The 17,497-nt window shown below is 33.7% G+C and overlaps 1 protein-coding gene across 1 annotated transcript; it reads right to left on the reverse strand.

The window, feature by feature from the left end:
• Positions 1 to 16,478: 16,478 nt before the first annotated feature.
• Positions 16,479 to 17,006, reverse strand: LOC139901694 (uncharacterized). Its single transcript, XM_071884373.1, has one exon. The coding sequence runs from the start codon at positions 17,004 to 17,006 to the stop codon at positions 16,479 to 16,481; it is 528 nt and encodes a 175-aa protein (XP_071740474.1).
• Positions 17,007 to 17,497: the final 491 nt, after the last annotated feature.

Consider the following 17,497-nt stretch of genomic DNA (forward strand, 5'->3'; position numbering starts at 1 on the left):
ACTCGGTTCATAAGGTCCATGAACATAGCTGGTGCATTAGTTAAACCAAACGGCATGACCATAAACTCGTAATGACCGTAACGTGTTCTGAAAGCAGTCTTTGGAATATCATCTTCTTTCACCCGCATTTGATGATACCCGAAACGTAAGTCAATCTTTGAATAAACAGACGAGCCTTGTAGTTGATCAAATAAGTCTTCGATTCTCGGTAGTGGGTAGCGGTTCTTGATGGTAAGTTTGTTCAACTCTCGGTAGTCGATACACAACCTGAATGTACCATCTTTCTTCTTGACAAACAAAACAGGAGCTCCCCACGGTGATGTGCTTGGTCGAATGAAACCACGCTCTAAAAGTTCTTGTAATTGGCTTTGCAGTTCTTTCATCTCGCTGGGTGCGAGTCTGTAAGGAGCACGAGCTATTGGTGCAGCTCCTGGTACAAGATCTATTTGAAATTCAATGGATCGATGTGGGGGTAATCCCGGTAATTCTTTCGGAAATACATCGGGAAATTCTTTTGTAATGGGAACATCATTGATGCTCTTTTCTTCAGTTTGTACTTTCTCGACGTGTGCTAGAACAGCATAGCAACCTTTTCTTATTAGTTTTTATGCCTTCAAATTACTAATAAGATGTAGCTTCGTGTTGCCCTTTTCTCCGTACACCATTAAGGGTTTTCCTTTTTCTCGTATAATGCGAATTGCATTTTTGTAACAGACGATCTCTGCTTTCACTTCTTTCAACCAGTCCATACCGATTATCACATCAAAACTTCCTAACTCTACTGGTATCAAATCAATCTTAAATGTTTCGCTAACCAGTTTAATTTCTCGATTCCGACATATATTATCTGCTGAAATTAATTTACCATTTGCTAATTCGAGTAAAAATTTACTATCCAAAGGCGTCAATGGACAACTTAATTTAGCACAAAAATCTCTACTCATATAGCTTCTATCCGCACCCGAATCAAATAAAACGTAAGCAGATTTATTGTCAATAAGAAACGTACCCGTAACAAGCTCCGGGTCTTCCTGTGCCTCTGCCGCATTAATATTGAAAACTCTTCCGCGGCCTTGTCCATTCGTGTTCTCCTGGTTCGGGCAATTTCTAATAATGTGGCCCGGTTTTCCACATTTATAACAAACTACATTGGCATAACTTGCTCCGACACTACTTGCTCCACCATTACTCGTTCCGACACCATTTGTTCCTTTCGTTCTATTAACCCCTGGTCCGTAGACCTCACACTTCGCCGCGCTATGACCATTTCTTTTACACTTGTTGCAAAATTTGGTGCAGAACCCCGAGTGATACTTTTCACACCTTTGGCATAGCTGCTTCTGATTGTTGTTGTTGTTGCGGTTATTATTGTTGTTTGGATGATTGTTGTAGTTGCTGTTGCTGTTGTTGTTGTTGTTGTTGATGTTGTTGGGCCGTTTGTTGTAGTTGCGATTGATGTTGCGATTGTTGGGATAATTGTTGCGATTATTGTTGTAATTGCTGTTGTTGTTGTATTGGTGATTCTTATCACCGTTTTCCTCCCACTTTCTTTTGACTTGCTTCACATTGGCCTCTTCAGCAGTCTATTCTTTAATTCTTTCTTCAATCTGGTTCACTAGTTTGTAAGCCATTCTACATGCCTGTTGTATAGAGGCGGGCTCGTGTGAACTTATATCTTCTTGGATTCTTTCCGGTAATCCTTTCACAGATGCGTCGATCTTCTCTTCCTCATCTTTGAATGCTCTCGGACACAATAGGCACAATTCTGTGAATCGTCTTTCGTACGTGGTAATATCAAATCCTTGGGTTCGTAACCCTCTAAGTTCTGTCTTGAGCTTATTGACCTCGGTTCTGGGACGGTACTTCTCGTTCATCAAGTGCTTGAATGCTGACCACGGTAGTGCGTACGCATCGTCTTGTCCCACTTGCTCTAGATAGGTATTCCACCATGTTAACGCAGAACCTGTGAAGGTATACGTAGCGTACTTCACTTTGTCCTCTTCAGTACACTTACTTATGGCAAACACCGATTCGACCTTCTCGGTCCACCGTTTCAATCCGATCGGTCCTTCGGTTCCATCAAATTCCAAAGGTTTGCAGGCAGTGAATTCTTTGTAGGTGCATCCTACACGATTTCCTGTACTGCTAGATCCAAGGTTATTGTTGGTATGTAGCGCAGCCTGTACTGCGGCTATGTTTGAAGCTAGAAAAGTACGGAATTCCTCTTCATTCATATTCACGGTGTGTCGAGTAGTCGGTGCCATTTCCTTCAAAATAGTCAAATGGAACAAGTTAATCATACAGAATATTAAGAGTAGTTAATAGTATTTCGTAGCATAATATGAACTCATTTATAAAAGCTTTTTCTTCATATTAGCGTTTTATAAGTTTAAATTTGGGTAGTACCTACCCGTTAAGTTCATACTTAGTAGCTAATATACAATTCAACTACTACAATTCTATATGAAAAACTGATTATAATAATATTTCGCGTTCAAACTTTTATACAATATTTTACAAACTTACAATACCGCTTATTTTACATAAAGCATGAAATATAGCACACAATAACTTTGATACAAGATAGTTGTGAAGATAATTCTAGCTAGTACACAAGTCGTTCAGCAAAGGCAATAAAGACACGTAATTCATACGTCCAAAAACAAGTCATGCATTCTGGTTTTACTAGGACTACTTCCCATCCTTGGTCTTGTGGAACATAACCGTTATGGCCGTTGATAAGACAGCGTGTTGTAACGTCATCAAAGGGACGAGGGTTACGTAATGTCCAACAGTCCCGTAATAATCTAAAAACCTCATTTCTTACCCCAATTACCGACTCCGTCACTTGTGGAAACGTTTTGTTTAATAGTTGTAGCCCGATGTTCTTGTTCTCACTTTGGTGAGAAGCGAACATTACTAATCCGTAAGCATAACATGCTTCTTTATGTTGCATGTTAGCCGCTTTTTCTAAATCACGAAGTCCAATATTCGGATATATTGAGTCAAAATAATTTCTTAACCCGTTGCGTAAAATAGCATTTGGGTTCCCCGCAATATATGCGTCAAAGTAAACACATCGTAACTTATGGGTTTCCCAATGTGATATCCCCATCTTTCAAACAAAAGTCTCTTATAAACCAAGACATTCTTGGAACGTTCTTCGAATGTCTTACAAACTGATCTCGCCTTAAATAGTTGTGCCGAGGAATTCTGGCCGACTCTAGACAAGATTTCATCAATCATGTCTCCGGGTAGGTCTCTTAAAATATTGGGTTGTCTATCCATTTTGTGTTTTTAAACTGTAAAATAGACAAGAGTTAGATTCATAAAAAAATACTTATTAATACAAGCAATTTTTACATATATCATAAAGCATAAGAACACTATATTACATATATTACACCACACGAATACAACTATCTTATTCCGACTCGCTCGTTTCTTCTTCTTCAGTTTTGGTTCGTTTTGCCAAGTTTCTAGGGATATATGATGTTCCCCTAATACTAACTGTCGTTTTCCACAACGGTTTAGAAAAACCTGGTGGTTTAGAGGTTCCCGGGTCATTGTTACAACTTAAGGACTTCGGGGGTTGACGATACATATAAAGTTCATCGGGGTTGGAATTAGATTTCTCTATTTTTATGCCCTTTCCCTTATTATTTTCTTTTGCCTTTTTAAATTCAGTTGGGGTAATTTCTATAACATCATCGGAATTCTCGTCGGAATCCGATTCATCGGAGAATTGGTAATCCTCCCAATATTTTGCTTCCTTGGCGGAAACACCATTGACCATAATTAACCTTGGTCGGTTGGTTGAGGATTTTCTTTTACTTAACCGTTTTATTATTTCCCCCACCGGTTCTACTTCTTCATCCGGTTCTGATTCTTCTTCCATTTCCGATTCTTCTTCCGGTTCCGACTCTTCTTCCGATTCCTCTTCGGGAACTTGTGAATCAGTCCACGAATCATTCCAATTTACATTTGACTCTTCATTATTATTAGGTGAGTCAATGGAACTTGTTCTAGAGGTAGACATCTATCACATAATATCAAACGCGTTAAGATATTAATATATCACATAATATTCACTTGTTAAAAATATATAGTTTCCAACAAAATTTGTTAAGCAATCATTTTTAAAGTAAACACGGTCGAAGTCCAGACTCAATAATGCATCCTAACAAACTCGATAAGACACACTAATGCAAAATTCTGGTTCTCTAAGACCAACGCTCGGATACCAACTGAAATGTCCCGTTCTTATTGATTAAAAATGTTCCATATTAATTGATTTCGTTGCGAGGTTTTGACCTCTATATGAGACATTTTTCAAAGACTGCATTCATTTTTAAAACAAATCATAACCTTTATTTCATAGATAAAGGTTTTAAAAAGCTTTACGTAGATTATCAAATAATGATAATCAAAAAAATCCTGTTTACACACGACCATTACATAATGGTTTACAATACAAATATGTTACAACAAAATAAGTTTCTTGAATGCAGTTTTTACACAATATCATACAAGCATGGACTCCAAATCTCGTCCTTATTTAAGTATGCGACAGCGGAAGCTCTTAATAATCACCTGAGAATAAACATGCTTAAAACGTCAACAAAAATGTTGGTGAGTTATAGGTTTAACCTATATATATCAAATCATAATAATAGACCACAAGATTTCATATTTCAATACACATCCCATACATAGAGATAAAAATCATTCATATGGTGAACACCTGGTAACCGACATTAACAAGATACATATATAAGAATATCCCCATCATTCCGGGACACCCTTCGGATATGATATAAATTTCGAAGTACTAAAGCATCCGGTACTTTGGATGGGGTTTGTTAGGCCCAATAGATCTATCTTTAGGATTCGCGTCAATTAGGGTGTCTGTTACCTAATTCTTAGATTACCAGACTTAATAAAAAGGGGCATATTCGATTTCGATAATTCAACCATAGATTGTAGTTTCACGTACTTGTGTCTATTTTGTAAATCATTTATAAAACCAGCATGTATTCTCATCCCAAAAATATTAGATTTTAAAAGTGGGACTATAACTCACTTTCACAGATTTTTACTTCGTCGGGAAGTAAGACTTGGCCACTGGTTGATTCACGAACCTATAACAATATATATATATATATATATATATATATATATATATATATATATATATATATATATATATATATATATATATATATATATATATATATATATATATATATATATATATATATATATATATATATATATATCAAAGTATGTTCAAAATATATTTACAACACTTTTAATATATTTTGATGTTTTAAGTTTATTAAGTCAGCTGTCCTCGTTAGTAACCTACAACTAGTTGTCCACAGTTAGATGTACAGAAATAAATCGATAAATATTATCTTGAATCAATCCACGACCCAGTGTATACGTATCTAAGTATTGATCACAACTCAACCCTGTATAGCTAACTCCAACATTCACATATAGAGTGTCTATGGTTGTTCCGAAATATATATAGATGTGTCGACATGATAGGTCGAAACATTGTATACGTGTCTATGGTATCTCAAGATTACATAATATACAATACAAGTTGATTAAGTTATGGTTGGAATAGATTTGTTACCAATTTTCACGTAGCTAAAATGAGAAAAATTATCCAATCTTGTTTTACCCATAACTTCTTCATTTTAAATCCGTTTTGAGTGAATCAAATTGCTATGGTTTCATATTGAACTCTATTTTATGAATATAAATAGAAAAAGTATAGGTTTATAGTCGGAAAAATAAGTTACAAGTCATTTTTGTAAAGGTAGTCATTTCAGTCGAAAGAACGACGTCTAGATGACCATTTTAGAAAACATACTTCCACTTTGAGTTTAACCATAATTTTTGGATATAGTTTCATGTTCATAATAAAAATCATTTTCTCAGAATAACAACTTTTAAATCAAAGTTTATCATAGTTTTTAATTAACTAACCCAAAACAGCCCGCGGTGTTACTACGACGGCGTAAATCCGGTTTTACGGTGTTTTTCGTGTTTCCAGGTTTTAAATCATTAAGTTAGCATATCATATAGATATAGAACATGTGTTTAGTTGATTTTAAAATTCAAGTTAGAAGGATTAACTTTTGTTTGCGAACAAGTTTAGAATTAACTAAACTATGTTCTAGTGATTACAAGTTTAAACCTTCGAATAAGATAGCTTTATATGTATGAATCGAATGATGTTATGAACATCATTACTACCTTAAGTTCCTTGGATAAACCTACTGGAAAAGAGAAAGATGGATCTAGCTTCAACGGATCCTTGGATGGCTCGAAGTTCTTGAAGCAGAATCATGACACGAAAACAAGTTCAAGTAAGATCATCACTTGAAATAAGATTGTTATAGTTATAGAAATTGAACCAAAGTTTGAATATGATTATTACCTTGTATTAGAATGATAACCTACTGTAAGAAACAAAGATTTCTTGAGGTTGGATGATCACCTTACAAGATTGGAAGTGAGCTAGCAAACTTGAAAGTATTCTTGATTTTATGTAACTAGAACTTGTAAAATATATGAAGAACACTTAGAACTTGAAGATAGAACTTGAGAGAGATCAATTAGATGAAGAAAATTGAAGAATGAAAGTGTTTGTAGGTGTTTTTGGTCGTTGGTGTATGGATTAGATATAAAGGATATGTAATTTTGTTTTCATGTAAATAAGTCATGAATGATTACTCATATTTTTGTAATTTTATGAGATATTTCATGTTAGTTGCCAAATGATGGTTCCCACATGTGTTAGGTGACTCACATGGGCTGCTAAGAGCTAATCATTGGAGTGTATATACCAATAGTACATACATCTAAAAGCTGTGTATTGTATGAGTACGGATACGGGTGCATACGAGTAGAATTGTTGATGAAACTGAACGAGGATGTAATTGTAAGTGTTTTTGTTAAGTAGAAGTATTTTGATAAGTGTCTTGAAGTCTTTCAAAAGTGTATGAATACATATTAAAACACTACATGTATATACATTTTAACTGAGTCGTTAAGTCATCGTTAGTCGTTACATGTAAATGTTGTTTTGAAACCTTTAGGTTAACGATCTTGTTGAATGTTGTTAACCCATTGTTTATTATAACAAATGAGATGTTAAATTGTTATATTATCATGATATTATGATATATAATATATCTCAGTATGATGTATATACAGTTAAATGTCGTTACAACGATAATCGTTACATATATGTCTCGTTTCGAAATCATTAAGTTAGTAGTCTTATTTTTACATATGTATTTCATTGTTAATACACTTAATAATATATTTACTTATCATTTAACATAATTAACCAAGTGTATCAATATCTTAATATGATTCATATGTACCTAGTAAGACGTTGTTATAACGATAATCGTTATATATATCGTTTTCGAGTTTCTTAAATTAATAGTCTCATTTTTATGTATATAACTCATTGTTAAAATACCTAATGAGATACATACATATAATAAAAACATGTTAACTATATATATAACCATATATATGTCATCGTATAGTTTTTACAAGTTTTAACGTTCGTGAATCACCGGTCAACTTGGGTGGTCAATTGTCTATATGAAACATATTTCAATTAATCAAGTCTTAACAAGTTTGATTGCTTAACATGTTGGAAACATTTAATCATGTAAATATCAATCTCAATTAATATATATAAACATGGAAAAGTTCGGGTCACTACACCCATCGGACATGATAATTTCGAAGTACTAAAGCATCTGCAACAACGGATGGGGCTTGTTGGGCCCGATAGATCTATCTTTAGGATTCGCGTCAATTAGTAGACTGGTTTACTAATTCTTAGGCTACCAAGTTAAAAGGGGCATATCCGGCTTCAATACATTCAACCATATAATGTAGTTTTAATTACTTGTGTCTATTTCGTAAAACGGTTATAAAAGCAGCGCATGTATTCTCAGTCCCAAAAATATATATTGCAAAAAGGGAGCAAATGAAACTTACACTACTGTATTTCGTAGTAAAAATACATATTACGGCATTGAACAAGTGTAGGGTTGGCCTCGGATTCACGAACCTATATCGGTTATATATATTAAAACACTTAACCACAATCAAACAAGTTTATATATTAATACTTTAAAAATTTTTATGTCATGTTAATAAATAGTTTAATTGTAACTACTTTATATATATTATATATTAAATTTTTATTAAATTTTATTAAATTATTTTTTGTTTGTATGTATGCCTATTTGTGATTAAATGGTTATGTGCTCTATATGATCCATGCTATTTGCCATACTGTTGTGCATTACTGCTATATGTGTTTTCTTTTTTTTGGTTACTATGTATGATTGCATCTAGCTAGGTACACATAACTCTTACAGGTACGTATCATTTACCCTATCTATTTCGTTTTTATGAGCATTTCTGGCCAGAGGTCCTTTTGGAAGCAATCTCTTTTACTCTAGAGTAGAGGGAGGGACGACCTTATCTAGGCGCGGGTTCTATACCCGCGGGTGGAGTAGTGACTTCCTTCTAATCTAGGGTACGAGGAATGATTGTCTACACCAACATCTCCCATACCCCACTTTTGTGGGATTGGGTATTGTTGTTGTTGTTGTTGTTGTTGTATTTTAATGTATATTATTTATTACAAATATAATATAATGTTCTAAAGTTAATATTTACCTCTATGATTATATATACCCAAAAATATATTTATATATGTTATGTAAATTAATTAATGTTAGATAATTATAAATAATAACATTTTAAAGAAAATAACATGTAATATTAATATAGTCATGATACATGTAGTAAAATATATTTTTATATAATTATCTTTTGTTTGTTAAAATAATAACTATAATAATACTAAAATAATGATAATACTAATAATAAAATGTTATATGTTAATTCCTATAATAATAATAATAATGATAATAATGATAATAATAATAATAATAATAATAATAATAATAATAATAATAATAATAATAATAATAATAATAATAATAACAATAATAATAATAATAATAATAATAATAATAATAATAATAATAATAATAATAATAATAATAATAATAATAATAATAATAATAATAATAATAATAATAATAAGATGATAATATTAATAGAATGAATGGATAAGTAACTACCTCGAAGGAGTAGTTCTAAAAAAAATGCCCAAGTCCGGGTTTGAACCCGCGACGTCCCGATAACATCCTTAACCATTTACATACCATAATCATCATCATACTTCATGATCATCAACATCATACATCATATCTCACTCATCATCACAGCATCTTCATCACAACACCATCGTTCACGTACCCATAATCATCAACTTAATTGTATCGTTATCAACAACTAATCTATAAACCGTATCATTATTATACTCTATAAATTGTATCATTATCACGAAATCATGTAACAATACCATATAACATCTCGGCCCAACAAACTCTTGGATCTCAGCCCAAAGCAAGAGAATTAGTTCATTAGTTTAAAAAGTAGCCCAATTAATTAATTAAATAGGCCCATGATCAATTCGAGTTTGTTCAGTTTACAGATTAACCGATTATATCCATGTACAGCTCGTCACACGTTCTCAGACCCTACCATAAACGAGTCATCCGACTAATATATAATCTAATGATTAACATAGTACACTTTAGCTTTAACCTTTAAAAGTTCATGACTTGTAAATTTTAGCTTTAACCATGAAGATAGTAGCATCGGCAGAGAATTTTGTTTGCGATTAAGACTTGACAAAAAAAATAACACGGCCTGCAGTAGCAGCAAAATATAGTAGCAGTTACGTGTAGTACATGGGTTGGTTTGAGGTGACGAATAAGCTGTACTTCAGCAACTATTTCGGTGATGGTAATGGTTGTTTTAAGGTTGTAACAGATGAGAAACAGCAATATATTACCGGCTATAACAGAAACAATGGTTGGTGATGGTTTGTTGTTGTTGTAGCTCAAACAAAAACAGTAACGGAAAAGGAGCTCGGTTATGGTGATTTTAATTTAAGAGAGAGATGAGAGATAGAGGTTATCAATGGTGGTTTATGGCAGTGAAACATGAACAAGAAATTAGAAACGAGTATGTAGCAGTAAATTTGACAAGTTGATGATCGTTACCTATGGTGATGATCTTCAATGGTGTTTGGATCTTTGAACAAGAAATAATGTAAACAAGTAACAATGATGGTTGAATAGTGATAAATAGAGGTGGTGACCGATAGTTGTATGAGGGTGAGGTGACGGTTTGTAATGGTTTCAAGATGGTTATCGTTGATTATAGGTAATCATGGGTTGTGGTTAAGGTATTGTTCATGGTGGCGATGAGTGGTGATGAGGGTTTCGATGGTTAGTAATTAGAGCCAAAGAAGAATAGGAGAAGAATAATAAGTGTGGTTATGTATTCATAATCATCTATCATGTAAATATATTAGAGAATGAGAGGTATGATTCAAAAAGCAAACATTGAAATAGTAATATAATTGAACACCCGTGATATATAATTGTATGTATATATATGTAATGAAAAGAGTTGAAAAGAATTTAAAAGAAAAGCATCATATAACAACCCGTGGATATAATTTGGATGTTTGCTACCGACAGTTTTCACGGACTGTGTATCGTGCGAAATCAGTGGCGGATAAAAGTGTTCAGAAAAATTCCATATTTTTAAATTAACTATATTTATTTATTTTGGTCATTATGGTATAAAATTTGATCATTTATTTATTAAATAAAAATTACATCAACTGTCCCTCTCAATTCTAGGTAAAATATAAAGAGTGTTAAAATTTAATAACTAGATCCTAAATGCATTTTTAGTAAGCCTAAAATTTATAGAACTCATTTTTGGATCACCGTTTATTTTAGTTTGAATATTAACTTATCGAGAGATACGAGACAATCATTGTAAATCATGCATTGAAAGTCAAGCAGGAATCTCCACTAACATTTGTCTGGTTCTCGTTAATTGACACTTTCGTTCTTTCATGTAAATCACTTTACCATTTTCCGAATATTGTTAAAAAGAAACGATTTCTCAAATCAACGTGGGCCTCGTAACAGAGACTCGTAATAATAACATGATCTATAAGGGACTTTGTAAATATATTTTAATCTCATCAATAAATATAATAAACTTATATTGAAACAAAACACGTTCATGTAAAGTATTATATATCTAATACTTTGTTAACGTTTTCAATTAATAAGTATATATTATATATACATATCTATATACACATAAATGTTCGTGAATCGTTGGGGTTTGGTCGAGGTTAAATGAATGTATGAACATAGTTTAAAATCCTTGAGATTTAACTTAACAAACTTTGCTTATCGTGTCGGAAACATATAAAGATTAAAGTTTAAATTTGATCGGAAATTTTCGGGTTGTCACATTAAGTATGATAATTATCCAAAGAATATGTTTTGATGATGACACATACATATGCATAAGTGATGATTGACATCTTAATATAGAACACGCAAGATCACTAATCCATACTTTATCTTGCAAACGACCAAGTCAAACATAGGTTAAAGAATGAAATTAAAAGTTCAGCTAAACGCACGGTCGAGGTACGGTCGACCGCATAGTCAACCGTGAAACCCCAAACTGAATTGCAATGCAGTTTTATGAAAACAAGTTGCACGGTCGCCACCACGGTCAACCGCAGTGCGACCACAATTTTCTCTATTACCGTTTTGACCAAAAGTTTGACTAATTCCCGATATCTATAATTCATGAAACCTTTCCCAACATGCTTACAATAGATGCTTCTCTATACTCAATTGAGTTTTGGTCATAAAAACACTAATTGTGATTAATTATGTCTAATGACATCTTAATGAAAAATTAACCAAGATTAGACATAACACATGATTGTTAATACACAACTTGTGATCTTAATTCTTATCTAGATATCCTTAGTATGATCATCAAGTACCAACACACTTAAGCCAATATCACTAGAACAATAATTGTTATTAGAAATGACTTAATGATTAATTAAGACTAAGTGAAGAACAATGCTCTCAAGCTTAAACTAGAAATGACTTGTAATCCTAAAACACACTTAGATACATTTAGGATGGTCACCAAGTCCCAACTAGAGATTGCTCTTCCCTTGTGCATGTGTTAGACATTAATGTGTGCTTACACATTAATCAAGCAATATGTTATATTGCAATTAAACTTGTTAAGAGCTTGAATTAAAAGTTGTGCAAGTATCTATATGATTGATATCTATATGATTGATCCTAGAATAACTATCTTTTGCTATGTGAGTATTACTTACTACTTGACAATATTCTTAATACCCATAAACTTGTCAACTTGATTAATATGTTTGCTATGTGCTCACTAGTTAGGGTTCAAGTAACTAACTTACTCCAATAGATTAAGTGTAAAATGGTTCACAATGAAAGTATAGTCAATTGTCTATTTACTCTAGTCTAAGTAACTAAGTGTGATTGCTTATTCAAGAATGACTTAACCTTAATGTCTCTAGATACTTCATGATTATCTTATAGAGACATTATTCAATTAATCTCTAACAAAACTCAAAAAGAACATGACTTGTGATTAATTGAAACTAGGAAGTTAATGACATAGTGACTAGTCTTTAGAATTGAACCAAGGGCATTAAAGTAACTAACTAAGTCTTGACCAAACTGAGATTTCCCTAAATATCAATCAAGACACTTCTCCAAGAATGTTGGGTTTGCCACTTTTGGAATGATTAGTCACTTTCATGCAATAAGACCAAATCTCACACATTTAATGCATATAGTACTTGTATAGGATGTTTGGTTTCTTTTGCAGGTGCTAGAAGGAGTAAAGGTGCCAAAATGTGGTGTTCAAATTTGAGTCAAACGGCTATACAACGGATACCAATTTTAGACTGGAGCACGCACGGTCGTACCATGGTCGACCGTGCAGGAAACCGTGTGTCAACGGCTATTTTTTGAATCCCACTATAAAAGGCAAACATTTAAGAGCATTTGAAGCTGACCCTCTTGCATATTTTAAAGGCTTATTTCCAGAGATCACAAGGGCTCTAATTACTACTCAATTGTGATCAAGCAAGAGAAGATTCTACTCCGTATAATCTTAGAGATATAGAATTTGGTTGTTGTAAACTTACTAATCAAAATTATTAATCTTGTGAGTTTACTTATTGTGATGTATGTCCTAGTATTGTGTTAGGATCATCATTGCAAAGTGTATAAGTCTTATAACTTCACTTAGTAGAAGCATAGGCTAGCTTAGTGATGTACTTCCTTAAAGGGACTTAGGAAGTTGATTAATCTTATTTGGAGATTAATACTTGTCCAAGGTGAAGACAAGTTGATCTAGGTTAGAGTTGATCTTTCAAAGGGATAGAAAGATTAGGTTTGTTGTCTACCAAAGAAGTTGAAGACTTGTAAATCGGATCTCCACCGGGTTTGGTGAAAAGTGCTTAGTGAAGCAACAAATCCCGATTAGTGTAATAGGGGAGTGGATTAAGGTGGATTAGTTAACATCCACCCGAACCACTATAAATCCTTGTGTCTATGTTCTTTACATTATTTCACTTATCATTTTGAACATATACACTACACACATCAAGTTTGAGTTGAATTGGTTGATCAAAGTTAATCGAATTGGTGATCAATCGAAAAAGTGTTAAAAACATATTAAGTAAATATTCACCCCCCTCTAGTTACTTACAGATTTCAATAGAAACTATAGATAATAAAAAACATAAAATGCAAACAAATAAAAAAATACAAAAATTTAAAATATATAAAACTATTAAAAAACAAAAAAGCATAATATTTACCCTCATGTGCAAAGCACATGACCGAAGACAAGGTTCAGGGACCAACTGTGTAATTTTCCTCTCCGGCACAAAACAGAGCTCAACCACATGCGTGCCAAAAACTCGTTCGCTGGTTACCTTTATTTCAGAGAAGAATATATCATTGAAGAACACAATACAGTACGCGGAAAGTTCAAAAGTGAACGCACGGTTGTTCAAGTTTTGTTGTTTTGTACATGGGCTAGACTTATAAACATACAATGGATGGATATGTTAAATCATGGGCCTCTTAAAAATATAGGCTCTGTGACATGGCACCACTTGCACTTGCCATTAGCGGAGCTCGTAGGTACCCGTATCCGTGTCCGTTTCCATGGTGACGGGTCATGTCAACCTTTATTATTAAGGTCCTGAAAGAGAACCCTTGAGATATTAAACTTTTCGCATTTCCTTGCACCATCAAGATGCTATACACAACAAGATCCGAATTATGCTTTCTATCACCCAATAACTTGAAAAGAGAGTGCATCTTCTACCCGATTGTTGCTGCAAAGACCCTTTAAGATTATTCCATTTTAGATATGGATCGCTGTATCGGTCATGTCATATCCACATCCATATTCACCTATTTTTTCTAAATCCGTATCCATTTAATTTCACTCAATGTATGCTGCTGCTAGAGAAGTTTGAACATAATATTTTGAAAAATCAAACACACACTACCCACCGAACCTTTGAGCTATTTTGAACCCAAAGATAATTAATCTTTATGACTCGGATATAGATGGTCTAACCAGTATTATCGTGACGATTTATAGATTCTCTCTAATTTCCTAAGATATGGGATGGTAACCCTCCAAAAATTCAACCCATGCATATATTTTCTAAAACCTTCACAAACCTTACTATCAGAATATGGCTCCTATAATAACAAACATACAATGAATATGATACGTACCACATGCATAGTTGGACTTGGTACATAGCCTATTCAAAAGGTACAATTATTTATAATTAAAGCATGTGAAAATGCTTCGAATATTTTGGTGGATATTAGCAGCAACATATTCGTCAATGAGCCAAAACTTTAGTTTCACTGCAAGTTTGATTAGAAATTATAAATTATAAGATAAATAAACTTAACACAATTTTTTAGCAGGATAAAAAAATAATCTACTATTTCATCAATCAGCACATTCAATATGCCACTTTCAATCACCACACCTTCTTCTAAACCTTCACCTTCAAAATCCAACCATTTACCCGTTCCACGACTCATATCCATTTCCACCAAATCTTCAATATTTTTCCAACCACACATATCTTTCTGTATTTCATCTGCCAAAAAGTCCTTCTTGTTGACCATTTTGACCATTCTTCATAGCTGCCATTGAAGGCACGTTCATGTCTACCTTCTAAACACAAACTCACAAAATGAAATAAAGCCTTCCTTTTTAGCTTCGCGAACGGGTCCATATATTTGTTCTAGTTCTCGAGTTGATTAAATAGATGGAGACTTATGACATTTTAAGTTTGGCCCTAACAAACTCCTCTAATGCAAACTTTGCATTGTTTATGATTTTTTTTGGTATATTCCAACTCCCATTGTGGTGAGCATCTAGCCATTGATGTGAATTCGAATATGGGGTTGGGAATAAATGTAACAGAATCTTGTAATTCTATCTATTCTGCTAAAAGTTTCATGTTTCTTGCAGACATATATGTGTTGTTTCCTATAAAATAATAAAATAATAACTAAATCATGGCATTACATATTGCCAAACTGACATTACATATTGTTTGATTTTGATACTAGATTTCAACAATATGCCCTAAAAATTGCAAAACGAGTATAGTATAAATCAGGTAATACATAATCATGACATCGATCAATTATGATTATAAAACGATATTAATAAAAGCACCAAAAATATTATGAAAAATGATTTAGGTGTTACTTTGCATTTTAGATACTTTAAATGAGCATTCCAGTTAGAGGCAAGTATAGCGCAGATTGAACCTTTTATCTATTAGAAAGCTATTTTTTGCCACCTCATTAATGCACTATGGCAGATTAGGGTTAACAAATAATCATCATCAGATATTACACAAACAGCAATAAGCCATCGTTGGTCAACGGTCGAGTTAACTCGGTGAACGGCCAAAAAATCGTTGAAAATCGGAACAAATCGAGAAAAATCGGAAAAAAGGTATTTAAAAAATCGGAAAATCGGGGATAAACTCGGTCAACTGAAAGCTGCGATATTTATTTGAATTTAACTTTTAAACCCTTGTACTTACCAAACTAACCCTCTATCTATTTAAATATACACTTTTTACCCTTTATTTTAATTTATTTAATGTTTTCATTAAATAGATACACTTTATACCATATATTTTTTTTTTTTTTTTTTGAAAAGCAATATATATTATATACGAATTATATATAGTTACATTCTAGTTCACGAAACCTACCACGATATATACAAGTGAAATCAAGGTTGTCTACTTATACTACAAACTCGTTTGCAAATCTAGTTTGGCTTGTTGGCCCAGCGTTTACCCCGGATCGAAGTTAACAGGTGATACAAGATTGATTGGGTCAAGAGAGCCAATCTTTGTGAAGTTTTCTCGAACGGTTACCGATCCACTCGAAGGTTTTGACTTGGATCTCACTTATGATTTTTGCCGAACACCAGGAGTCATCGTTGAACACTTTTTGGTTGCTATTTTTCCATAGCATATATGATGTCGTCCACATGATTGCTTGCCAGGTTTTCCAGGATCGCGTTGGTAGGCTGCTGTAGTTTGTGCTTGCAAGTGCCATTTTCAAATCGAACCCAGCTGGCATGTTGATCTTCCACCATTTGTGAATTCCTGTCCAAACTTCATTGGAAAGTTTACACGATAATAAGGCGTGGTCAATTGATTCGGGGGTGTCCTTACAGATTGGACAAAGTAATGAACCCGAATCAATACCCCGCTTTGCTAGTTCCACTTTCACCGCTATTCTACCATTTAGGACCCGCCATACAAAGATTCCAACTTTTTGTGGGATCAAATTGTTGCGAATTGTTGCATTGCCCACGTTTGTTCTTGGAAGAATGATGCTGTCGATTTTGTTTGCCATAGCCTTTGAGGAGTACACGTTGCGACTGTTGAGAGAACACTTCCATGAGGATTAACCCGAACCAATCGAACCATGTTGAGAGATCAGATTTGTGATTGCTTCTACTTCCCCGTTTAGTCTGCCCGTGAGTTGTCTGCACCACGACCATCGAAAGGCCCAAATCCCGTCTGTTTTTGAAACCCTGTCAGCTACGGTACACGTTTGATTGGAATCAAGTCTGAATAGTTGAGGGAACCGTAGCCTAAGTAAGCTGTTACCGACCCATTGCTCATCCCATAAACTAATGTCTTCGCCTGACCCAATATCATGTGTAAAGACGTCTTCAAGGTTGATGCCGTTCTTGAGGAAATCGTGACCCAGATTGATGATGTTTCTCCATGTTGTGACCTATCTCGAAACAATATTCTGATTAGAAGTACCCAGCCCCCAGTCCCTCCCGTAAATACTCTTAATAACATTGACCCAAAGTGAGTTGCTTTCGGTGCGGAAAC

The sequence above is a fragment of the Rutidosis leptorrhynchoides genome, chromosome 3 (genome assembly GCF_046630445.1).
Source record: "Rutidosis leptorrhynchoides isolate AG116_Rl617_1_P2 chromosome 3, CSIRO_AGI_Rlap_v1, whole genome shotgun sequence".
Classification (NCBI taxonomy): Eukaryota; Viridiplantae; Streptophyta; class Magnoliopsida; order Asterales; family Asteraceae; genus Rutidosis; species Rutidosis leptorrhynchoides.